The 24,993-nt window shown below is 46.3% G+C and overlaps 1 protein-coding gene and 1 long non-coding RNA gene across 3 annotated transcripts in view; one reads left to right on the forward strand and one right to left on the reverse strand.

The window, feature by feature from the left end:
• Nucleotides 1-24,993, reverse strand: part of PKD1L1 (polycystin 1 like 1, transient receptor potential channel interacting) — a 216,094-nt gene that overhangs the window by 26,965 nt on the left and 164,136 nt on the right. Inside the window, 10 exon segments of the mRNA XM_031665407.1 lie at nt 18-179; nt 4,073-4,300; nt 6,321-6,455; nt 11,623-11,763; nt 12,834-12,938; nt 15,202-15,436; nt 16,507-16,679; nt 17,330-17,413; nt 18,737-18,860; nt 24,421-24,531. Coding sequence (XP_031521267.1) covers nt 18-179; nt 4,073-4,300; nt 6,321-6,455; nt 11,623-11,763; nt 12,834-12,938; nt 15,202-15,436; nt 16,507-16,679; nt 17,330-17,413; nt 18,737-18,860; nt 24,421-24,531 — 1,498 coding nt within the window.
• LOC116274531 lies at nt 11,751-18,480 on the forward strand. 2 transcript variants are annotated; one of them, XR_004183272.1, is made up of 3 exons: nt 11,751-11,838; nt 16,815-16,901; nt 18,396-18,480. It is a non-coding gene; the product is annotated as an uncharacterized LOC116274531 (long non-coding RNA). The 2 variants fall into 2 exon arrangements; XR_004183271.1 differs by having other exon boundaries at nt 16,815-16,958; nt 18,396-18,477.

Consider the following 24,993-nt stretch of genomic DNA (forward strand, 5'->3'; position numbering starts at 1 on the left):
AAGATCCCACAGCTTACGTGATACTCAACCATCTCAGCCTCTTCCAGCTTTGGTGTTTCCAGTCTCAGAAAGGTGAGGGTCTTTTCCCACATATAAGCAGTGACATCTTTAAGTCTCACAAGAGATTTACTTTGAAAATATTTTCTTTTTCGGGGTAAAGTCATGAGAAAACCTCTAAGCTAGGAAAAAGAAAAAAATAAAGACAAATTTCATGTTAGCAACCTAAATAAAGAGCCTCGTTAATGTGATAATCTATACAATGAAGATTATATCTGATGATGCTACTTTATGACCTTTTGGTAAAATAGTGATTTGTTGGTTAAAAAAAAGCAAAATCAGGAAAATACCTCTCCTGAATTGAACTAAATGGCAGTAAGATGATCTCAGCAATGGAAATTCATTGTATTATAAAGGTTGTTTTCAGAATCTAACTTTGAAGACTGAGATTATCAACGCAATGTACATGCCTGTATGTAAAGTCTGTGTCTCAGTTTCGGTGTCCCCTGGTGAGCCATTCTGAGCTGTGGGTGAGCCTCAGGAGAGAGGCCTGTGCCTGTGCCTGGGAAACCAGAAAGGGTCTTGGGTTCAGCAACCTGTTGTGCCCTCAGCGTGTGCTCTATAAGCCTTCGGGTGTTTTACTTCTTCACTGCAGACTGTAAGCTGTTAGCTCAAAAGCCTACTGGTACCAAATTCAAATTTTTACACATCCAATTATTTAAAAAATAACCCAAACAATTTTTTAGCCACGTAGAGCTTGTCAGCTTTACACACCCTGCAAAACCTCAGGGGACAGCAGTTACCCACTGATAAGGTTATAAGGCCTCAAGCTGCCACTGGCCTCAGGAGCTTTTTGACCCAGAGCCTCCCCTCCATGCTGCCAAGCAGCATCCTCTAAGGGGTAAACTCCCTCTCTGCTGCCCCTCTCCCCTGAGATCTCCCTTGCTCTTCCTCCTTTATGGATTGTTCTTGGCCCCTACACTGTAAACCTGTGGACAGTTTCATAGCATGAGGTAGTTCCCCCACATGGAAACACTTCAAAACATTACCCAAATAAAGCTTGTGTGTGTTATCATCTCTTGTGGTCATATGTGTGTTCTTGATTGGTCTCCAAATCCCTCGAACCCCTCACAAAGTTTCGGAACTCTGCAAAGATGCTCAGGAGCCTGAAAGGGTAGGCCACTGGTGTGTAAGTTTGAGGCCTCCTGGCTTTACCAGCAAAACAGCCACCGGGGATAGCAAGGCCTGACTCTTACACCCAGAGACCTCAATGCAATATTGCCTGCCTGTCTCAGAAGATAGCATCCAGGTGCCTAAGCATGATATTCAAGGCCCTTCATTCCTGACTCTAACCATCCTTTTCAGCACAATGTCCACTTGACCCAGAACTCCAGCATGGCCCTCCCTGCGTGCCCTCTGTCTAAAATGCTGCTCTCAGCAGCTGTCACCTGATGAGTGGAACTCCTTATCAAGGCTCCCTCTCCTGCTGTGTGAAGATTTCCTGGTCTCCTTAGGAAGAATAAATGAGTCTCTGATCTAAGTTTCTTGCTATTTGAGGACACTTCTAGTTAGGCTTTAAAAGTGCCTATAATTGTGTAAGATCTGTATGCTGAGAACTATAAAACAGTGATAAGAAAAAATCAAAGGCTACCTAAATAAATGGAGAGAAATATAGAATTCTAGGATTGAAAAAACGTAATATTATTAGGATGACAATTCCCCCCAAATTTGATTTATACTTCCACAGTAAGTTCAATCAAAACACCAACGTGATTTTTAAAAAAGATACTAACAAGGTGATTCTAAAACTTACATTGAAAGGCAGAAGAGCTAGAATAGCTACAACGAAAACAGAATAAAGCTGGAGGACTCATCCAAGCTACTTTAAGATTTGCCACAGAGTGATCAAGACCTCGTGGGATTGGCTAAAGGAAAGATCAATGGAGTAGAACAGAGAACCCAGATATAGATACACATAGTCGATTGCTTTTTGACAAAAAAAGCACCTGGAGGCTTATAGAGCACATGTTGAGGGCACAACAGGTTACTGAACCCAAGATCCTTTCTGGTTTCCCAGGCACAGGCACAGGCCTCTCTCCTGAGGCTCATCCACAGCTTAGAATGGTTCACCAGGGGACACCGAAACTGACACACAGACTTTACATACAGGCATGCACATTGCGTTGATAATCTCAGTCTTCAAAGTTAGATTCTGAAATTAAATGGAGTAAATATTCTTTAAAAAATTGTGCTGGAATAATTGGATATTCATTTATAAAAAACAGGAACTTTGTTCCATACCTCACATCTTACATTAAAATTAGCTCAAAACACATGATTAACCTAAATGTAAAACATAAAACTATAAAAATTCTAGAAGAAAGGCCGGGTGCGGTGGCTCAGTCTGTAATCCCAGCACTTTGGGAGGCCGAGGCTGGAGGATCATGAGGTCAGGAGTTTGAGACCAGCCTGACCAACATGGCGAAACCCTGTCTCTACTAAAAATACAAAACTAGCCGTGTGTGGTGGCACACGCCTGTAATCCCAGCTACTCAGGAGGCTGAGGTAGGAGAATCACTTGAACCTGGGAGGCAGAGGTTGCAGTGATCTGAGATCATGCCACTGCACTCCAGCCTGGGCGACAGGCGAGACTCTGTCTCAAAAAAAAAAAAAAAATTATAGAAGAAAATAATAGGAAAAAATATATATGACCTTGGGTTTGGCAATTCATTTGAGCCAGGGCACCAACAACAAAATCCATAAAAGAAAACATTGAAAAACTGGCCTTTATCAAAATTTACAACTTCTGCTCTGTAGAGATGCTGTTAAGAGAATAAAAGGAGAAGCTACATATTTATAAGTCATGTATCCAATTTAAAAACGATATTCAAAATATAAAAATTGCCATAATTGTTTGTATATGCCAGTCTTCCCCTCTGGACTGTGAGCTCCCTAAGGCAGGAACTAGTTATTATCTTTGTTTCGCCATTGCCTAAATATAATGGGCATTCTTTAGATTTTTGTTGAATGAGTGAGTGAATGAACAAATGATGGATGGTGGATGGATGGGTGGACAGGTAACTAGTTTGGTGAGCAGGTGGGTGGATGGGTGATCAATGGATTTATGCATTCATGGATGAGCAAGAGTGGGGAGCTAGGATCACTGATAAAAGCAAAGGGTTTGGGCCTGAGTGTTGTCAAGGTGTGAACATGAACAATCACTTTTAGTTTCCCTCTAGCTACTAAACTAGAGTACCGGTAGACTTTTAAGGATTGTAGAGAATTTTTATCCACTTACAAAGCTTGAATATTCAATTTACTGCACTTGTAGTGGGCTCTACAATGTGTCAGAAACCTACTACTCTAAAAGGCAGGCACACCAATATGCCTGCTAGGAATGTGGCTACAGTTCAAAAGGAGACCAAAACCAACAGCACAGGACAATGGGTGCAATGAGGAGGCATGCTCAGAGCCTTCGGGGCTCCAGGGGAGGATCGGTGCTGGCAGAGCTTCTGGAGGGAACACCACACTGACCCTGTGTGGAAGAAGAATCTCTTCTTTCGTTGAAGGAGTTTAAGCCATGTATGACATGACTAGATTTGCCAGTGGCAGATCACTAGGAGGGCGTGAAACAGGGAGCCGTTCCTCCTTCGGCCCCTAGCCTGGAGAACACGTCCAGTGGAGGGTGGCTGATGCGAGTGCAACTCTGATAAGATGGAAAGACTGAGAAAAGGCAACAGATACCCCTGACGCAGTGTGAGATTGCAGATGAAGTTCAAAGCAAGAAATGATGTGATTCAGTGCAGGGTGAGGGGGGCCAGGGAAGCTTCCTGGAGCAGGTGGCACCCTGGGGTGGCTGCTGTCGTGCTGGACTGTTCTAGAGTAAGGGAGAGTCAAACCAACTGTGTTTGACTGGCCTGACCTCCCAGGGCAGGTGAGCTGGGCGGCAGGGATTCATTACTATGAGATCTGGCCTGTGTTGCCTGGCCCTGTCCATGTGGACCAGAGTTTCACTCCAACAGCAAACGAAACTTTTACAAACCATGACTTGAAAGTTGGGGACGTGTTTACTTACCATTCCAAAACACAATGTGGCAGAGACTGTTAAAAGGATGCCAAGGTAACAAGCCATGGCCCGCTGGTCAGACTTGGAAAGGCCAAGGAGGGAGTCTTTTTGGCTTCTGGGAAAATGAAATAGCAGCCCGGGGAAGGCGTCTGTGAAGGTACCAGATGGTAGAGCCCACATAGTGAGCAGAAATCGGCGCAGGTGGGAGAGGGCAGCCAGCATCAGGGCCCCCGCCAGCTGCAGAAAGAAAAGCCAGAGAGCACTGACCTCATCACCTCTTCTTAGGAGTGGAAGACTCAACTTCCAAATGTTGAAAATAGAGACAAACTTGGAAGGGCAGTTTTGGGAGTGTGGATCAATCACGTCATCCCTGGTTTTGAACCCAAAAGGTGGTGTCGCCCTCTCACCCCTCTCCCAGGCCTCCCTCCTCCCACCCCACCAGCCCCCTACACTGTGGCTGGTCCTCCTCCTCCCTTTCAAGGGTTCTTCCTGCCAGTGCCACTCTCCCTTCCTCAGCTGCCTCCTCTCCTGTGGTACAAGTGGCCTGCTCCCCTGGCCTTTGGGCCCCTTAGGAGGCCATGGTTGCCACAAGGAGGCAGCTCCCTCTTCATCTTTATGTCCCCTGCACCTGGCCAGAGCTTAGTAAACTTAACCCCTTAGGAAGCATCAGGAGAGCTTTCAGATTTTGATGTAAATTTGGTTCAGGTTAAGTTTCATGGTCCTGGTTGTTCTAACAGACTGGGAACTTGGCCTGGGATCTAAGTGGTTGTATCATTGGTCTTGTTCATGCTTCTCACTCCATCTGTTCCAACCAGCTCTGGTGCTGACAAGTATTTTCTCAGCCTGGATGTCAGACCATCAGGCGGTTGTCCCATAGGTCCACACGGGACTGTGTGAGTAGACTGCGGACGGGCCTGCAGAGAGGCCCTACCCAGCTGCAGCTATAGTCACGGGCTGCGTTCTGTGTGGGTCCTTGCTGGATTCATGTGTAACCCTGGACGGGTACCCAAAGACTCCCCTATGAATGCACTGGGACTCATTTTAGTGTTATTTACTCCACAAGTGAAATCAGACATCAGTGGAACTCAGAAGAAAGATAGCACAACCTATGAGTCTACAACTGGACAAATTGAGCTGTGTGGTCTCCTGGTCTCCTCTTGATGCCTATGCATTCTATACTTGCTGCAGTTAGAATTCTGCTACTTAATTTGGACATAAATTATTTATATTCTGGGCTTTTTTTTTCCTTACATAAAAGCATTTTTGCATGTTGGTAAATGGTCTCAATAATGACTAGTTCAATCGCTCCGTAAATTCTACACGCATATAATCTCAAAGGCCAGCAATAACCTTCAGGGCAAACATTGTTAATGCTTCTTCTGGAGGCAGAGGTTGGGCAACTGGTTGGTGCTCACAACAGTGAGTTAGGGCGTGGGACAGCTGGGTTCGAATGCCTCTCTCTCTGACTCTCAGGTTTGTTCTCTCTGCCCTGGTTTGCTGAGAGTGTTCCTCCACTGCAAGGCGAATAAGGTTTGGGGAACCCCTTCCCTGGAGCAGGAGACCTGGGCTCGGTGTCCTGTGTGGCCTGGATGCTGACAGTCAGAGCCTCCTAACTCAGGGCACTTGGCCAAGACTCTCCCTTGGCCCTGATTGCAATTCTGTGCTGTACTAGGGCCTGTCAGGTTGGAGCAAAGCTCTTTCCGTGCTGCGACCAGATCGGAATCAACAGCGCTCCAGGAACTTCATCAGGGCTCCAAGCTGTACTCCAGACCTGTTGATGTGGGGCTTCACCCTCCAGACCAGACTTCAGGGCCAGCCCTGGATGAAGACTTGGCTGTGCCCTGGGGTTTGAGTCAGGCAAACCTGAGAACCTTCTAAGAAGAACCGTGCCTGCCCATAGATATCTTGGTTATGATAGTTAAATGAAGTAATCTATGAAAGGCCCAAAGTGCCATTCCTGGTACTTAGCGAAAGCTCAGTAGGTGTTAATAACTACTTATATTAGTCATAATGACATGCTGTTGTAAGGTATAGTACAGAGCAAGTGTTTCATAAGTCACGATCATTGTTGTCATGACCGTAACTTACTATATAACTATTGATATCAGTTATCTAAAACTGTAAGGTGTTAGAAGACTGGAATTCTAGACGGTGTTTACCTTGAGAGCAGTTTGTTTTTCCCTTGAGAAAGGCTGACAAGAGTACACAGATCAATGGTTTACAAGGGAAATCACATGATAAAGGGGAGAGTTCTTACCACTGCTACAAAGATGCTGGGGAGCGAGTGGCGCGTCATGGAGGAGCAGGATGCCATTGTGTTTCGAATGCCAGGAAGATAGATGCATTTTAATGTGAAGAGGAATAAGAGGATTCCCTGGAGCCATCGAGCCCTCTAAGACAGAAGAACAGAGCAGTCAGTGTGTCATGCCAGTCACTGAAAGGTGCAGACACATTCACAGCTGTCAGCCGTGCATAAAGAGTTCTTTGGATTTGATGATGTTATATAGACCCATGAGTCTCTGAGGAACATCAAGTGCAGATATCTGCAGAGGAGAATGAGTTGGAACTAGGGCTAAATACAAATCATAACGCATTTTGAGAAGACATGCTGTGAATTCTGGCCTGGCCATTTCTTTGAACACCAGGATGGAGCAGGTCTAGCAGGCACACACAGATGGGACTCTGTCCACCCCACATCTGTTCTCCCTGTCTGTGCCGCAGTCTACTGGGCTATAAGAAAATCATTACCACGGAGGGGGCTCAGAGAAGTATTTAGTGCATACTTATTTCCTTCCCCCTTCCAGTTACATGTACAGAATAGGGCACCAACACTTTCCAAGTAGGTTTTTAAAAACGTAATCCTCGCAAATACGGGAGGTACTCCCCTTTTACAGCTCTAGAGTCTACGGCTCAGATAAACAGTGTGAACAGACAAACATAGTACAACTGGAGGCACGGCAGACCCAGGGGCAAACAGCCTCCTAGACTCGTCCACATTCACAAGGCCTCTAGGAAGGCTCCTCCCTTCTCCCCTCCCTACCAGGGACTCACGGGGAAAGTACTTCTGTGTATGATCTCATATGCTCTCACCAAAATTGTAAGGTCAAGAGAAAAGAAATGACAGCTGGATGGTTTAAAATCTACATGGGCAAGGAATCAAGGTTTTCTGTTTGTTTTATTTCCTCAGTAATTGGGACAAAGTCAACAATGACTTCTGACAACCAAAACCTAGAGAAGCTGTGAGTGGCTGTCACTGCTCGGGTTCCTTCAGAGCAGGCAGGGCCACACATAGGAGAATGGGGATGAATAGGGCTCTAGCCAGCACCAGCCAAGAGAAATGCAATGCAAGCTATGGGTGGAATTTTCTAGTAGCCACGTTTTAAAAAGTACAATTAAACAGAGTAAATGTATTTTATAATATATTTTGTTTAAATGAATTCATGTCAAATCATATAAAATAGCATCATGTCAATACGTAAAAAACATAAAGATTATTGAGATATCTTACATTTTTAATTTTTTTCTTTTTTTTTGAGACGGAGTCTCGCTCTGTCGCCTAGACTGGAGTGTGAGTGCAGTGGCGGGATCTCGGCTCACTGCAATCTCCCGCCTCCTGGTGAGTTCAAGCAATTCTCCTGTCTCAGCCTACTGAGTAGCTGGGACTACAGGCATATGCCACCACAGCAGCTAATTTTTTTTTGTATTTTAATAGAGACAGGATTTCACCATGTTGCCCAGGCTAGGTTTTTTGTTTGTTTGTTTTTTGAGACAGAGTCTCGTTCTGTCACCCAGGCTGGAGTGCAGTGACGTGATCTCCGCTCACTGCAAGCTCTGCCTCCCGGGTTCACGCCATTCTCCTGCCTCAGCCTCCCGAGTAGCTGGGACTACAGGCGCCTGCCACCACGCCTGGCTAATTTTTTGTATTTTTAGTAGAGATAGGGTCTCACTGTGTTAGCCAGGATGGTCTCGATCTCCTGACCTCGTGATCCACCTGCCTCAGCCTCCCAAAGTGTTGGGATTACAGGCGTGAGCCTGGGTGCCCGGCCTGCCCAGGCTGGTCTTGAACTCCTGAGGTCAGGCAATCCGCCCACCTTGGCCTCCCGAAATGCTAGGATTATAGGCGTGAGCCAGTGCACCCAGCACATTTTTAATTTTTGTACTAAGTTTATGAAGTCCAGTGAGTATTTTACACCCACAGCACATCTCAGTTTGGACTATCCCCATTTCGAGTTCTCAATAGCCATCTGTGGCTAGTGCTGACTATTGGACAACACAGCTCTAAACTTCTGTGGACAGAGTGAAACGGCCCCTTTCTTGCCCGCATCTGACTGACGGATGCCATAAAGCCTTCTGAGTAATTCACCATTATTAGGACTTTCATTATGGAACATCTGCTAGGTGCCAAGCTGTTCCAAGGATATGTTTGGATATGCATGTACAAATACACAGACAGACACACACACACACACACACACATTCAAATCCTGGCAAAACCCCCAAGGTGTGTATCATAATTCTACGTTATTAAGACTTGAAGAAAGTTAAGAAACTTGCCCAATGGCACATGGTCACAGCGGAGCTGGGAGTGAGTTTTAGGTCTGCTGACTCTAAAGCCTGTGCATTTTCATTTTCACATGCTCAAGTCATAGCTCTTTAATTCTGGGTGTTAAATTCCATCATCAGAAAGTCATTTGTGCTTATCTTGAAGATGACTCGTTCTTCCAGCACCTGGGATGCAGCCTACATCGAAGTTAGAGCTAAATTCCTCTAACTGTCTCTACAGAGAATAAGTTGATGAACAGCACAAGAGGTGCCCACAGAAGTGGAATCAGGAGGGAAAGCCATAGTGTGGGCAGAGGCCAAGGTGCCAGAACAGAGATGGGTACACGAGGGCACCTCAGAGGACAAACATTGTCTACACTGCACATTTCCCAAAAGCTGGCCCCGAACACACAGCAACACAGCAATAGAGCTGAATAGTGTGAGATATAGGTTCCTGCCTTGAGCACTCCTGGGCCAGGACAGTGTGGACCATGTCCTCGGAGGGCCGTTCCATTGCATTAGAGTTCTGTGCTTAGGAATGCGGCTACCCAGGACCCCAAGACCAGAGGCCAATTCCAGTGCAGCTCATATGTCAATGTGAGTGACCTTGTGCCAGCTGCTTAACCTTTCAGAGCCTCGGTCTAGAAGGGTGGCATATTAGTCCTGTTTCATTAGATGGTGGGATAGCTTAACATACACGTGATTATATAGAATTTAGGCAGTGCCTGGCAGGAGCAAACCTCAGTACATGTAGGCTCTTCTCAGAAGCTAATTGAGGAATTGGAAATTGGCACCTGCCCTAGACAGGATCCCCAGGGAAGAAGGACTCTCCCCATGTAAGTTTTTCTGGCAGGGGCAGGGAACATAATGAGAAAGATAGGACATCAAGGGGGAGAAAGGGATATAAGGATGAACTCACTTCCCAAGGCCAGAAGTCAGCAGGAGGCTATTTACTCCAGGTCACCAGGTCAGTATGTAGACCATATTCATGTTTGCCCTAATCATGCTTCTAGAAAACCTCTCCTGCCACATCAGGTGAAAAGAACATCCTACAAAGTGTTTCACTCTGCCCCACCTTCCTGAGGCCCACACCTGCTGGCCAATCAGTGACTAATCAGATGCTCTTGTAAGCTGTGCACTGAGAGAGAGAAAGCCGGCCACCATCTGTGGGCCTTTAAGCACAGGCTAGGCAGTGCCAGGTGTGTTGGCATTGCAGCCGCCAGGGTCATGCAAGGCCACAGTTACGTGGGTAAGCCACGTAACAGTAGGAAGTGGGTTGACTAGCAGAGCTATACTGTAAAAGGTAGACCAGGAAGCCTGCTGTCCGTCCCAGAGAGGGATGCCAATAAATTAAGCAGTCAGTCCTCATCAGGCCCTAATATTGGTACCAGGTGAGCAGTAGTGAACAAACTAGATACATTCTCTATTTTGCAGCTTCCAGCCTTGTGGGGGAAGACAGTAAACCAAATAATTGCTTAATGCAGATTTCATTAGATGCAGATAAATGCCTGCAGAACAGGTCCCTAGTTGGCCTTGGCCAGGCCACCTCTTCCCCTTTTCTTGCTTATAGTTCTCACAATAACTGTTGAATTTGCTAAGAATGCAACATCCAGAGATAAGGAGGAACTACATGGAACATCGTGGGCTCTGGTCGTGTTCCTCTGAGAAGAGGATGCCCTCTAACACTTTAGCACAGCATGTTGTGTTCCCCCAGCTTATGAAACTTCAGGGCAGGCGACTTTCCAGGCTCGCTGAACTGGTGCAAGTGGGACACTCATAGACGGGACTCTGTCCACCCTGGTCAGCTTTCCTGAGCTGGGGACACCAGCTCACCATGCAGCCCAGGCTTCTGATGTCCCTGCCAATCTGTGAGTGACAGTTGCTTTGCTTTGCACGTGCAAGTGTTCTGTCTCATCAGACTCATGTATTCTTTTACTTCAGGAGAAAAGCCAAATCTTCCGCTTGGGCTCCTTTAGAACCTGTTTCTTTCCTCTAGCCTAGGGAGTTTCTCTTACTTGCAACAAAGTAAGAGTTTGCAAAAGGAGGCAGGGACTGGGGCACTGGTGGAGGAAGCAGAAGTGTAGTGCAAATGAGCCTCATCCTGCCTGGTTCTCCTTACACAGAGGACAGGAGCCAAGGGGTGAGAGGGAGGTTGTGGGGGAAATGGATGGACTGTGGGGAGAAGGGGCCTGAAGCTGGAGGGGAACTGGCCCTTGTTCTCTAGTTTGCAATAGGACTCACCCAGCCCTGGAGGTGGCCCTGGGGCCTTGACCGCCCTCTAGATGGGAAAAGGAGGGCAAGGGGGTTAGGGGAGGGGCTAGTTCTGAGGGCAGCAGGGTAAGGAAGCAGAATATGTGGGCTCATCTTCCACCACCACAGCACGGCAGCGTCCCATACTGTTGTGGGGGGATCCTGCCCCGTCTCATGGGCCCCCTCCCCGGGGCTCGTTCAGTCCCATCTGTGCTCATTTGCCTGCTCCTCCTGGTAGGAGCTCCCATCCTGTGGGGAACCATTCCCTGCAGGAAGGGCCGCCTAGGGGAAGGAGGTGCAGGGACTTTGAAACCAGACTTCCCTCTGTTGAGGGACCTGATGCTTTCTGTGAGCCTTGGTGTCTTCACTTGCAGAGTGGCTAATACTGCCTGCATTTATGACTGTCGCCAGGACGAAGAGAGAAAATAGTGTGTCTAAGCAAGTCAGCGCTAGCCTCCTTTCTCCACACTGCATCAACACCTGCTTCCTGTGCCCCTTACGGTCCCCTGGAAGCACTGGGGAAATTCCAGGCTCTTGAGTTCTGCTCCACGCAGAATCCACACACCCCAGTGTTCAAAGCACGTCTCAAGTTCTCCAGGCCCTTCACTGACTGTCCTGGCCAGTCCCATCTGCCAGCTCAGAGCATCATCTCTCAATATGGAACAAATCTGTTATCTCGCACCTTCTAGAGCTTGTGTGACCTCTGCCTTTTGGATGGCATCACAGTGCATGGCCTCTATCTGTATGGCCCTGAGCACACTATGTACCTGATTCCATGATGTCATAAGGGTGAGGTCCATAAAGGCTTGGCAAAGTCCTCTGTGAAACTGGTCAGTGACGTCTCCAGCAAGAGTAGCAAGGTGGCCGGAAACTGCATAGTAGGTGAGGCTGAATCCAACCACGGAGAGCTGCAACATCCAAGAGAAAGGCCCTCAGATGGCTCCTGAGGAAGGGCTTACCTGGCACCCCATGTGACATGCATTGTAAGTTACAGTGATGCGTTGCTTAACGACAGGGATGCCTTCTGAGAAATGCATTGCTGGGCGGTTTTGTCCTTGGGGTAACATTATAAGGTGCACTTACACAAACACAGACAGTCCCACACACCTAGGCTATATGAGACAGCCTATTGTTCCCAGGCTACAAACCTGTGCAGCGTGTTCCTGTACTGAACACTGTAGGCAATCATACACAATGGTAAGTACTGGTGTATCTAAATATATCTAAGCATAGAAAAGATACAGTAAAAATATACTACGAAAGGTAAAAAATGGTCCACCTGTATCAGCACTTACCATGAATGGTACTTGCAGGACTAGAAATGGCTGTGGGTGAGGCAGTGAGTGAGTGGTAAGTGAACGCGAAGGCCTAGAGCATTGCTGTATGCTAATGTAGACTTTAAAAACACTGCACACTTAAGCTACACTAAATTTGTATACATTTTTGTTTCTTCAGAAATAACCTTAGCTTACTGTAACCCTTTTACTTAAAAAACTTCTAATTTTTTAACTTTTTATTTTATAATAACACAGCTTAAAACACAAACACACTGTACAGCTGTACAAAAAATATTTTCCTTATATCCTAATTCCAAAAGCTTTCTTCTACGTTCAAAAGTTTTTTTTAATTTTTATTTTTAAACTTCTTTACTAAAAACTAAGATACAAACAGACATATTTAGCCTAGGCCTACACAGGGTCAGAATCAAGATGTCATTAGGTGACAGGAATTTCTTAGCACCATATGATCTTACGGGATTACCGCCTCGGCTGAAATTCGTGTGGTACATGATGGTGACTGTAACAACACTAAATGATGCCTGATCTCAAATGCTGTTTTGAGGTTAACACTACAGAGGGAGAAAACTGCAATAATGTTAGCAATAGCTAGTGCATAATCAATTTCTTATTTAAATTATTTTTTCAAGATATAAACAGTTTATTGTTATTTTTCAAAAGAAAATGACACGAGAGGCTACCTCCAGCCAGTTCCTTGGTTTTCGCCAGTAGCTGAGGAAGCCCTTATCCATCATATGGTAGAGTTGAACACAGAGGTGGACCAGGCTGAGCGCCAGGAAGACCAGCTGGTGGAGAGCATGTAAACAAACAAGATCAACACGAATGCTGATAAATTGTTTTCTGAAGGTCTAAACATGTGAGCGGCTCCCCTGCCGATCACCTTTGAGTACCCAGGATGCAAGCCCATTTCCTGTTCTGCAGAGGTTTAATCCTAAACTTGCTTTTGGTAGGCACTTGGGGTGGTTTGGTGCCTCTCCACCAGTCAAGCACTCACAGAAACTCCATGCCAGGGGTTAGAACCGGAGATGGTCTCTGCACTCAGGGAAAGCATGGAATACGGGCATCTACAGCCCCTAGGTCTCCCGACCACCATGCCGATCCTCCAGGCTTTCCTTGGCACCACTCAAAAGAGTGAGTTTCTGTGTACATGTGAAATAGATAACATACGAACTATATATGCATATATATTAGTTTTCTCAGCCAAGTAAAGCCTTCTTTTAAAGCTCCCTTATAAGCACTTTCTTAAAGTTCTCTACGTGGTTCTCTCTCCATTGGTGAGTTACCTGTTGATTCATGCCTTCAATCACTAACCCAAACTCAAATTTAGTTATGGATTTGCAAGTAACTGAAGCACATCAGCATGGCTTTATGCATCTTCTCTGTCCTCTGTTGGAGTTATGTGCCTTGTGTCCCATTGGCCCGCTGTAAGGAGCTACACACATAATCAGAGCAGGGTTCACTTTTGGGTGCTGCAAGGTGTTTAAAAGCAGTGCTGTGCTGTTCTCTATTGGAGCCTGAAGCAAAGAAACTATCAGGAAAACTGATCCTGCCGTTGTCTACAATTGCCATATTTTGTCCAATATGATGTTTTAATATGAATTCTGATGTTTATAAATATTGCACCAGAATACTGATTGCCATGATTACCAAGTATTTGTGGTGCCCCTTAAATTGGATGCCTAAGGTAAGTGCCTCACGTGTCTCCCCCAGGCAGACTCTGACCAGTGGCCCAGGCTCCCACCCTCCGTTCCACCCACTCCAGCGCGAGCTGAGCTCTACGCAAATCACAGCCTTTACTGGGTCACTGAATAGTCCCTAGAGTCTAAAACCTCTTGGGACTGTCCTCTCTTCACTCCTAAGGCAAAGTAACCTTGACCTAAAGAGTCAGCAGGACTTAGTTCTTCATAGCAGAAAAGTCAGCTACAGGCAGAAAATCAGGAAAGTTCCCAAGGAATAACTCAGAGTGACTTCTGATGTTTTGGATTGTTCAGTGAAGATACGTGGACATATTCCATCTCACCAAGACTCTGGGTACTATGGACTGAAGTTTTGTGTTCCCTCGAATTCGCCGGTGGAAGCCCTAACTCCCAGTGTGGATATACGTGGGGAAGGGGCCTATAAGGAAGTAATCAAGGTTAACTGGGGCCCTGGTCCTATAGGATTAGTGTCCTTACACAAAGAGACCCTAGACAGCTCGCTCTTGCTCTCTTTCCCTGTGTATACCCACAAAGAAGAGGTTCTGTGAGCACACCGTGAGAAGATGGCCATCGCCCAGGACTACAGCCCTCGCCAGAACTTGACCAGGCTGGGATCTTGATCACGGAATTCCAGCCTCTGGGAGCGTGGGAAACAAATGTTTTTTTTTTTTTTTTTTTTTTTTTTTTAGATGGAGTCTTGCTCTGTTGCCCAGGCTGGAGTGCAGTGGCGTGATCTCAGCTCACTGCAACCTCCACCTCCCGGGTTCAAGCAATTCTCCTGCCTCAGCCTCCCGAGTAGCTGGGATTACAAGCGCATGCCACCACGCCCGGCTAATTTTCATATATATATATTTTTTAGTAGAGATGGGTTTTCACCATATTGGCCAGGCTGGTCTTGAACTCTTGACCTTGTGATCTGCCTACCTTGGCCTCCGAAAGTGCTGAGATTACAGGCGTAAACCACCGCGCCTGGCCATAAATGTCTCTCTTTTCAAAGCACCCAGTGTAACACCCAGTGTAGGCTATTCTGTTATAGCAGCCTGAGCTAAACCCCCGGGGGAATCTAAATATCAGGCCCAATTCCCCCGTGATGAATTTGGTACTTCAAGACAGCTCTATATTTGCCCTTGCCACATATGTGAGGATTGGTTTCCCCACTGGGGGTCTTCTTCGTCTCGTGCCCCAGCACTTAATGTGATGCCTGCCACATGAAGAAGATGTGACAAAGAGTGTGACGGGAGGGGTGGGTGGATGGGTAGGGAACTAGTCCTATCTGGTGGAGAAGCCCAGCCCAGGTGAAGCCCCATCTCCCTGTGCACCTCCAGTAGGCCCAAGAGACAGGTCAGCTCACCTGGGGAAGCACGAGGTGGTACTGCAGGGCTGAGTCACTGCGGAAGATGCTGAATGACTCCACCAGAGATGAGGGGACGAGACTCCCCGTAGGGAGGATCTCCATGCTCAGGGACACGCTGGTGAAGAGTTGGGTTGGAGGGTTATAGAGGGTGAAGTGCACAGACACAGCCCTGGTGCTGTGGTCAATCCACGTGCTGGCCCTCAGTCGAGACAGGGCTGTGTGGGCTTCGGACCTGTAAAGCAGCACACACTGGGGTAGGGCAGGGCAGGGAGGAAGGCACAGAAGTCCACTGAGGCTCCCAGCTGCAGGTCCCATGCTGGGAACACCCCATGCAAGACTTTGCAAGGACACACAGTGCCTGGGGCTTCAAGGAGCAGGACAGATGGCCCTCTGTATCTAAGGGACCTCATCAATAGCCCTCTGTCCTCTCTCCTTGCCCCACCCTCTTCCCTGCAGCAGCTCAGGGGACCCTCAGGCAGGAGGGACCTAGAGAACGGAGGCCTCAATTTCCCACCCCACCCCATGTGAGGCAGAGATGCCCAGTGTCTCTCCCCAGGGACTCTAGAATATTCATTTATTCTTTTTTTTCTAGAGACCCCATTGTTTGGAACAGACAAGCTGGGGGAAGGCAGTTACTAAATACTAATTTGTATTTAATAACAATTAAATCATTTCCTTTTTAAAGAGTATTACTCAAAGGCACACATTACTGTAACTGTCTAGAGCTCCCTGTTGGTCTAAGACCATCCGTGTTACCACTGGGTCAGCACAGCTCCAACCCAGTGTGAGGTGCATGCTGCTCGGGGAGCCCCGGGCGGCTGTGGGCAACAGTGTGCCTGGCTGGATGGGGCAGGCAGCTTGACCTCAGACCTAGCTGCAACATGGGGTCGTGCTTGTTACGCACTTGAACCTCCACCCCTCACCCTCAGGACGTGGGAAAAGTAGCACGGGGCCTACTCCACAGAGTTGGGTGAGGATTAAATGAGACAGTAAACACCCAGCTTGGCACAAGGTCAGCACGCAACAAATGCTCCTTATATTCCATGAGCTCCAGATGTTCTAGCAGTCACTTTGTGAAAGAACGTTTGCTCTGTGCTCTCCCACATGAAGGCCTGAGCCTGTGTGACGCTTCTATCCTTCACAACAATGACAAGTCTTGCTGGAGCTCCTGGCAGTGGTGCGCTGACCTCGCGGGTCTGTCAGGAGGCTGCACCTGCTGCATATGCACTGCGTCCAGCAGGCACCCGAGCAGGAGTGGCGGCAGCAGGCAGGATGAGCACCGGCCCTTTGAATCTCACTGACCTTGTTCTGCCCAGGCTGAGCACACAGTCCTTCCTTGCCCCATAGCCCCTGGGACCATTCAGGGTCACGTTTTGGTTCTCTGGGTCTATCAGGTAGGGGTTCTCAGGGCCTCCACCTTCGGGGCTACATGTAGGAATAGAGTCTTCAATGGGCACTGAAAATGGCCTGGGAGGCTGTAGAACAAACCAGCAGTCAGAAGAAGACACAGATGCTATTTCCAAGGCCACCCTGCAATCCGGGGTCTCCAGGCCTGGCCGCCTGTGAATACCTGCTCTGTCCTGCAACATGGCGTCCTTCTCTCCTCATAGGATCGTTCCGCAGCCTGTTTCGTGGTCTACAGACTCTAGCTCAAGCTACAGGATCAAGGTTCTACCCATGGAAGGTTGGCATCTGAGGTGTGTATGGGTCTAAGGCTTAGAGCACTTGAAGACTTCCCCATCATAAGATGCCAGGTAAAATGCCCATCCCTCTAATGGGGAGGGCACACCCTCCCCATTAGAAAAGGATATGTGAATATTCTATTTTTAGATTGTTTGATTAAAAATCCTAGTTTTGCCTAGAATGCCAGCCTCTAAGGCCAAAGAGTGAATTGAATAAATCTGCAGCAGAACGCCAAGGAAGGAAGAGGCTTTGGGAAAGGGTTCATAAGGGGTAAGGAAGGAAGGGCGAGGCTTGCCCTCTCCCCAGCCCCAGCACTGACAATTCCAATCACCACCGAACTCTCCGAGAAGTTCAAATGATCTGCCAGGGTCCTGCCCCAATATTGCCTAGACTTCTCTAGTTCCATTTATTTTTGGAAGCAAAAGGAAAAGGAACATCTTACCTTGCATAAATGGCTAGGAAAAACTTTTAGTTGCTTAATTACAGAACTGCCTATTAGATAGCATTTTCCTCCAAGAGCTCCAGGCTGAAAGGAGAAAAAAGATCACGAGGACTGGGTGTGCTGAGGACTTCAAACCTCCTCATCAAGCAGCACTCAAAAGGCATGGGGATGCTCTGGGTAACTCCACCTGCTACCATAGAGGTCAGAGTTTTACTTTCCTTCCAACACCATTTTAGGGATATAACCAACATTCTAAGAAGGCAGCAATGACCTCCCCAGACTTGTCCTGGAAAAGGGTTAACATTCAAATGATGTCCGTAACTTGCGTCACACGAGAATGCTCTCTTTTATTTTTTTTGAAAGTTTCTCCAGCATCATCAACTCAAGAGACTATATAGAATACAACAAAATAAAATTAGAAATAAACTGCTCAAGGAATGTGGACAAATATATAAATATATTTCTCTCTCTTTTTAAAATTTAGAGACAGAGAAAAGCTCTGTCACCCAGGCTGGAGTGCAGTGGTGCGACCTCAGCTCACTGCAACCTCCACCCACCGGGTTCAAGCAATTCTCCTGCCTCAGCTCCCAAGTAGCTAGGATTACAGGCACGTGCCACGATGCCCGGCTAATTTTTGTATTTTTAGGCTGGAGTGCAGTGGCATGATCTTGGTTCACTGCAATCTCTACCTCTCGGGTTCAAGCAATTCTCTTGCCTCAGCCTCGCAAGTAGCTGGGATTACAGGCACGCACCACCACACACAGCTGACTTTTGTATTTTTAGTAGAGACAGGGTTTCACCATGTTGGCCAGGCTGGTCTCGAACTCCTGATCTCGTGATCCATCTGCCTCGGCCTCCCAAAGTGCTGGGATTACAGGTATGCGCCACCGTGCCCAGTATATTTCATTTTTAAACATGGGAAAGGGGTTGAAAATAAAAGATGAGCAAGGAATGGGATTACGCAAAATGCATATTAATTTTCAGAACTTGGGATCAGCCTCACCTCTTTCTGGAAGCTTCCTTGCATTTCCTCTGTTTTGATGTGGTTCTTGTGTTTCCTTGTCAGGGTAGTTTGCACACGGAACTAGAATCTTCTATTTCCTGACCTCGCACCCCATCAGCCTGAGGGTTCCTGAGGCTCTGCCATAGCCCCTGTGCCTATCTCAGGCCTGGGAAGCACAGGAATCTGGAGAACCCCTGTGCAGCTCAGCAGGGTGTAATGGGATGGGGCCAACGGGTTCCGGCAGGAAAGGAACAGGATGCTCTGCTGGGACCCGCTGAAGAGCCACCGGCCTTACACCTGCATGCTCATTCAAGAACCTACACAGTGCTGCAGTTCAGTATTAGTGACTGTTTCACCCACTTCAAGATGGCTTTTCTGAGATGAAGAGGAGATGGAAAGCTCACCTGAGCCCCCGGCACACGGGTTGTTGGGGAGCCTCCCGGGTACAGGCTGTCCAGAAGTGTGGTCAGACTCCAGTCCCACCAGTCAGTGATGTTTCTCAGGCCACCAAAGGAGTTTCTGGCATTTCTTAATGCAAGAACAAAAATTAAAATTGCTTCTGCATCAACAAGAACATTTAAACGTGAGAAAAAAAGCATGTTTCCTTGCCAATTTTTCTCTCATTCAGATTTCAGGTGCTCCACAGGAATTAAACTAAAGCTGCCTGCAGCGTAAAGCATGAAATCCTGGAACTCACTTTGCTCCTTAGTAGCAGGAGATAAGAGAGAATGGTGGATGAAGCACTTGGTCATTTGCTCATTCAGTCAGTCACTCAACAAACATTATTATGCAACTACTAGGTGTCAGGCACTCTTCTAGGCACTGGGAAACAGAAAATCAATTATCTGCCCTCCTATGGGGAAACAGGCAACAAATGAGATAAATAAGCAAACATATACTATGCTGTGACAAATATGAAGGAGGGAAAAAAAAAAAGCAGGAAAGACAGGCAAGTGGTGGGGTGAGCAGGTGTTCCAGCAGCCATGGAAGGCTTCAGTAGGTGGTGACGTCCAGCAAAGACCTGAAGGTGAGGGTGGAGCCCGTGGTCATCTGAGGGAGGGTATTCCAGGCAGAGGGGATGGCGAGGGCTTCCACAAGCCTAAAGGGTGGGAAGGTGTGGGGGCCACAGGGCTGGTGCAGAGGGAGCACCGGGGCTAGGGTAGACAAGGGAGGCTCTGGGACACCCAGACCAAGACCTAGTCCTCTCTCTGCGCTGACTGCCAACTGGGCGCAGCATGTGACTGTGAGTGGCAGATGTGAAGGCATAGATGAAGTGTAGTGTTGGCACAAACACTAGTCTGTTTTTTTTTTTTCCAATTAACTTCTTTATTATGCTTACAAATATGCTTCATTTTTTTCCACCAAGGAACTGATTTAAAGCAGCATTGAAATAATGTCAAATGAACAAAATTTATCATTTTTAGTTTGCTCAGACACAGCCATAAAGCCACATGCATAGGCCAAGGCTGCACACGGCAGCGGCAGGGTGTACATTTGGCTCTGAGCTACAGCCAGAGGCAAAAGAATAAAATCAAGTGCTCCTGAGAGAAAGCAAAGTACCTCTCACCTAACTCTAAAAACCTTTCTCATACATGGCTTCCCATGAAGAGTCACTGAAGAATGGAAAGGATGGGGTGCTCATCAACATGCCCTGAGCAAACAGAAATGGCTCTGATGTGGCTGTTTCATCCTGGTTTCTCTCCACAAAAAGGGGAGACCAAAATAGTTCTCGGGAAAAGGAATTTTGTCCTAAGGTGAGAAGAAGCTAGAAAGAAGTACACACAATTGAATGCCTGGTCAAGCACCAGATCCAGATTACTCCAAAGAATGTACACACTGTGAGTCATTCAGATGATGGCCATGGCTTTGGTAAACGAGGCTTGAGAGCAAAGTTGGGCTGTAGACAGCAGGCCTGGAGCTGACTCTCATTGTGAGAGCCAATTTTGCACAACTCCTGCCAACTCCATGTTCAGTGATGTCACACTGGTGGTGTAAAAGACCATGGTGATTCCGGGCACAGTGGCTCATGCCTGTAATCCCAGAACTTTGGGAGGCTGAGGCAGGCAGACCACCTGAGGTCAGGAGTTTGAGACCAGCCTAGCCAAAATGATGAGACTCTATCTCTACTAAAAATACAAAAAATTAGCCGGGCGTGATGGTGCATGCCTGTAATTCCAGCTACTCAGGAAGCTAAGGCAGGAGAATCGCTGGAACTCAGGAGGTGCAGATTGCAGTGAGTCAAGATCATGCCACTGCACTCCAGCCTCAGGGACAGAGTGAGCCTTCATCAAAAAACAAACAAACAAACAAAGTGAAATGAAACAAAACAAAAAAACCATGCTGGGAAGATTTACACCATGGAAATTGGCTGGCAAATGCTATAATTTTGCAAATAATTTAGAAAAAGTTTTTTTAAAACCTGATAGTCATGACAATAATTGGACAATATTAAAAAAATCAAAGACAAATAAATGTCACCAGTATATAGAGCAATAAAGAGATGCAGTAGCCTCAACCAATAATCTATATATACTATAAATGTGTTCGAAAATTTCCATATGGCTGGGCACGGTGGCTCAGGCCTGTAATCCTAGCACTTTGGAAGGCCGAGGTGAGTAGATCACATGAGGCCAGGAATTTGAGACCAGCCTGGCCAACACGGCTAACGCCCCGTCTGTATTAAAAACACTAAAATTAGCCAGGCATAGTGATGTGCACCTGTAGTCTCAGCTACTCGGGGGGCTGAGGCAGGAGAATTCCTTGAACCCGGGAGGCAGAGGCTGCAGTGAGCCGAGATCACATCACTGCACTCCAGCCTGGGCAACAGCGAGGCTCTGTCTCAAAAAAAAAATTTCCATAGCATGTATGAGTAAAAGTCTAGTGAATTAATTTATCTGACTGGTTTTATTTCCTTTTTCTTACAAAGAAATGATCTCTTATCCTTTCAAGTATTTGATCTTTATTGGTTTGTACATCTTTAGAACTTAATCTTTGCAGGTCTTTTATTGGGTACTGGTTCTTAACTCTGGACTTCTCTACAAGTTTTGTCAAACTATCAAATGCAGAGCAAGTTAGAGGCCTGCCAGAGCACCCAGAGGATGGAATGAAGCAACAGAGAGGCATCAGGAAAGGAGAACACAGATGGAGACAGAGGTGGGAGGCACAAGGTGAGCAGATACATTTCTGCAAATATTCATGCCAAAGGAAAGGATGAATGAACCAGGGGGCACAGAGATGAAGTGAAAGGGTGGGAGGGTAGGAAAGAGGCAAAGGATGGCTGGAGGTGAATTTTCAACAGAGGAAAGTGTTGAGCATCTGCTGTGGGAAGCAAGATGATTTGACAGACAAACATTGTACATTTATAGCAACTAATACGCTCCATATTCTGTGTTTTTAAAGAATAAAGTATAGACATTATAGCCATGTTGAGTTTGTACCACTTTCAGGGAAATGGTATCACTTCTTGACACTTGCTTCCCTATTGGAATAACATCAAGAAACTAAAAAAGCCCTGAAAATAACCCAAAGCACCCAATGGCCAGACTGTAGACATCTCACGCCTCATTCCTGGCACATCCAAAGTGCAGGTAGTGAACCCAGTGAGCCAGGAGTATTCTGGCCCTGTCTGTATTAATTACCACAATTACATAAAATAAGCCCATAAAGCTGGCTAAACAATGCAAAAGATAAAATCAGCTGCTTACATTTATGGCACTTGGATAGAACGCTTGCTTCATTGATTGGTGCTTTATTTGCTGGTTTATTTTTTGTTCTATGTATTTATTTTTTTGGAATTTCATGAAGTATTTCATAAGTTCAGAAACACTTCAAATACAACCTAAATATGGCGAAATCCAAGACTGCAATGACTTCTTAAGACATAAGTACTCAGTAGTCCAGTTCCCTCCCTTTACAGATGAAGGTGCTAAGTCCAAGCACTTGCCAGAGTCACCTAGCAACCAAACATGAGTTGGGGCCCTGATCTCTGAACTCTGTTTCATCCATTTCCCCTCCTGGGCTTACTTAGCTTCTCTATCTGGAATGCTAGTAAATGCCAAACCCTCAGTTGTTGATGTTTCAGGATTAGGTATTGGGGGCTAGGCGGTGAGATGGAGAGGGTCCACTTTAAACATTCCATTACCAACTGGGACACACAAATATCCCTGCCTGGTGGCCAGAGCACCCAGAGGCAGTGGGGTTTTGCATCCTTGTGGGAAACATAAGGTCTGTGCAAATCCACAGGAGTTGTGAATGTGGGCACATCAATCTCATCCGCACCTGAGATCTCACAAATATTATCTCAGCTGCGATATTTCTGATTTGACTATCAAGGAGCAACAATTCATATGAGAAATATGCCAAATGATGTTGACTTGTGAAATGTGAGATAAAAAATAAACTAGCAAAAGTCAGAGGCTTTTCATGTTTAGATTTCCATTTTCAGAGAGGACCAAATTATCACTTTGTTTTTGCACACAGCGCCACCTACTGGCACAGGCTTGCACTTGCACAGATAGGAGGGCTGAAAAGTTGGTCGTGGATGGAAATAACTGCTTGTTTCACAAATGAGGAGGCAGAAAATTCCACTTAATTTCACTACTAGAATGCTCAGCAGAAAAAAACAAAAACAACACACACACACACACACAAAAACTTGGATTACTGAGCTACAGAACACCCAGACTTATAGCACTGGGACTTCTAGGTCTTACCTTATAAGTGGTTCACAACGCTGACAAAGGGGACAGTATCCATTAGCCATTATCTTGCTGAGTATGAATAACCCTCTCTCTTACAAAAAATAAAGATAGATATGTTCTGAAATAATTGATAAAATTAAATGGACTTTCCAGCCACTCACTTCTGCCAAAAAAACTCACCAAAAAGTATTTACATCAAATGGAATTACCTAGTCAAAGGCAGCACACTCATAGAGCTGTTGCATAAATGCGTCTTTAAATATTCACCAGAGTAAAATAAGGTAACTCCTGGAACACACTGAATTATTGTATTTACCAGCATTGCAATCATAGCGAAGAACCAATATTATTTCATATCATGCACTTTAGAATTCAAAGCCACACTGCCTTGAAAGGACTATCAGACTGACTATTTGTGGCAGGTAAAAATAAAGCCTAACCATGGATTCAAGAACAACTCTCAACAAAAAAGAAAGACTACATTAAATGCACCTGTTGGTGACCATATGCATCCCAATTTTAGAAGCACTGAGACATGGACAAGAAATAGGACACAACAAAATGCTATCATGCTTGCCTCTGCCCGGTGGCATCACGGAACTTTTTCCGCTTTTCACTTTTCAGTTCTGCTAGATTTACCTATGGTCAGCATCTACTACTTATAGAAAGAAGGAGGAAGAAGCAAATGAGTAACTTGAGAAATGATCAAGAACTTGAGAGGTGTTAGAAATTGTTTGAAGGCCGGGCACAGTGGCACACACCTTTAACCCCAGCACTTTGGGAAGCCAAGGCAGGTGGATCACTTGAGGTCAGGAGTTCAAGATCAGCCTGACCGACATGGTGAACCCCATCTCTACTAAAAATACAAAAAAATTAGGCGAGCGTGGTGGCACATGCCTGTAATCCCAGTTATTTGGGAGGCTGAGGCAGGAGAATTGCTGGAACCTGGGAGATTGCAGTGAGCTGAGAGCGCGCCATTACACTCCAGCCTGGGTGACAAGAGCAAAACTCTGTCTCAAAAAAAAAAAAAAAAAAAAAAAAACAACAAGAAAAAAAGAAGCTGTTTGAACTTGAGTGTCGGTTATTATGAACTGCAACCATAGGCTTTGGCAGAAAACTGATGTCTCCAGCAAAAAAGAAACTGCAAGACCCTGTTTTGGTGCAGAACTTAAAATTCCTTGAAATATCCTCGTTTCACTATTTACCCCAAAGAAAATGCTAAGAATGTATCCAAAGTCTGCGAATGGAGGGGGTTTTATTAATACCAGGGAAATTGTGACAACCTTCCTTATATTTCATATGTGGGTTGTGAAATATGGGGAAGGTGCACGCAGGCTATGGACTAGTGCAATGGCCCCAGATCTAGAGGAGTTACCCAAACCTCCTACCTTGTAAATTCTTTCCGGATAGCTTGATTGAGGGAGTATTCATCTTGAGAAAACCTCCCATACATTATACCCCAAAGCAGAAGCAGCATGAGGATGTCCATGGAAATGTCTCTGTAAGAAGAGTTTTTAAGTTAGCATCCATACAGACCCTGTATGTAGGTATCTGAATGTTTCAATCTGCAATTTTTCTTTTGAGATGGAGTCTCACTCTGTCACCCAGGCGGGTGCGCAGTGGCGCAATCTCGGCTCACTGCAACCTCCGCCTCCTGGGTTCAAGCGATTCCTCTGCCTCAGTCTCCCGAGTAGCTGGAACTACAGGTGTGTGCCACCACGCCTGGCTAACTTTTGTTATTTTTAGTAGAGACGGGGTTTCTCCATATTGGTCAGACTGATCTCGAACTCCCGACCTCAAGTGATCTGCCCGCCTCGGCCTCCCAAAGTGCTGGGATTACAGGCGTGAGCCACTATGCTGGGCCAAAAGATTTTAAATGAAACTCGGCTTTTAAATCCCTGGGAGGAAATTTTTGTATAAAGCGTGAGGTGTGTGTTGGGGTTTATTTGTTTATTTATTTT

Source organism: Papio anubis, chromosome 4 (assembly GCF_008728515.1).
Source record: "Papio anubis isolate 15944 chromosome 4, Panubis1.0, whole genome shotgun sequence".
Classification (NCBI taxonomy): domain Eukaryota; kingdom Metazoa; phylum Chordata; class Mammalia; order Primates; family Cercopithecidae; genus Papio; species Papio anubis.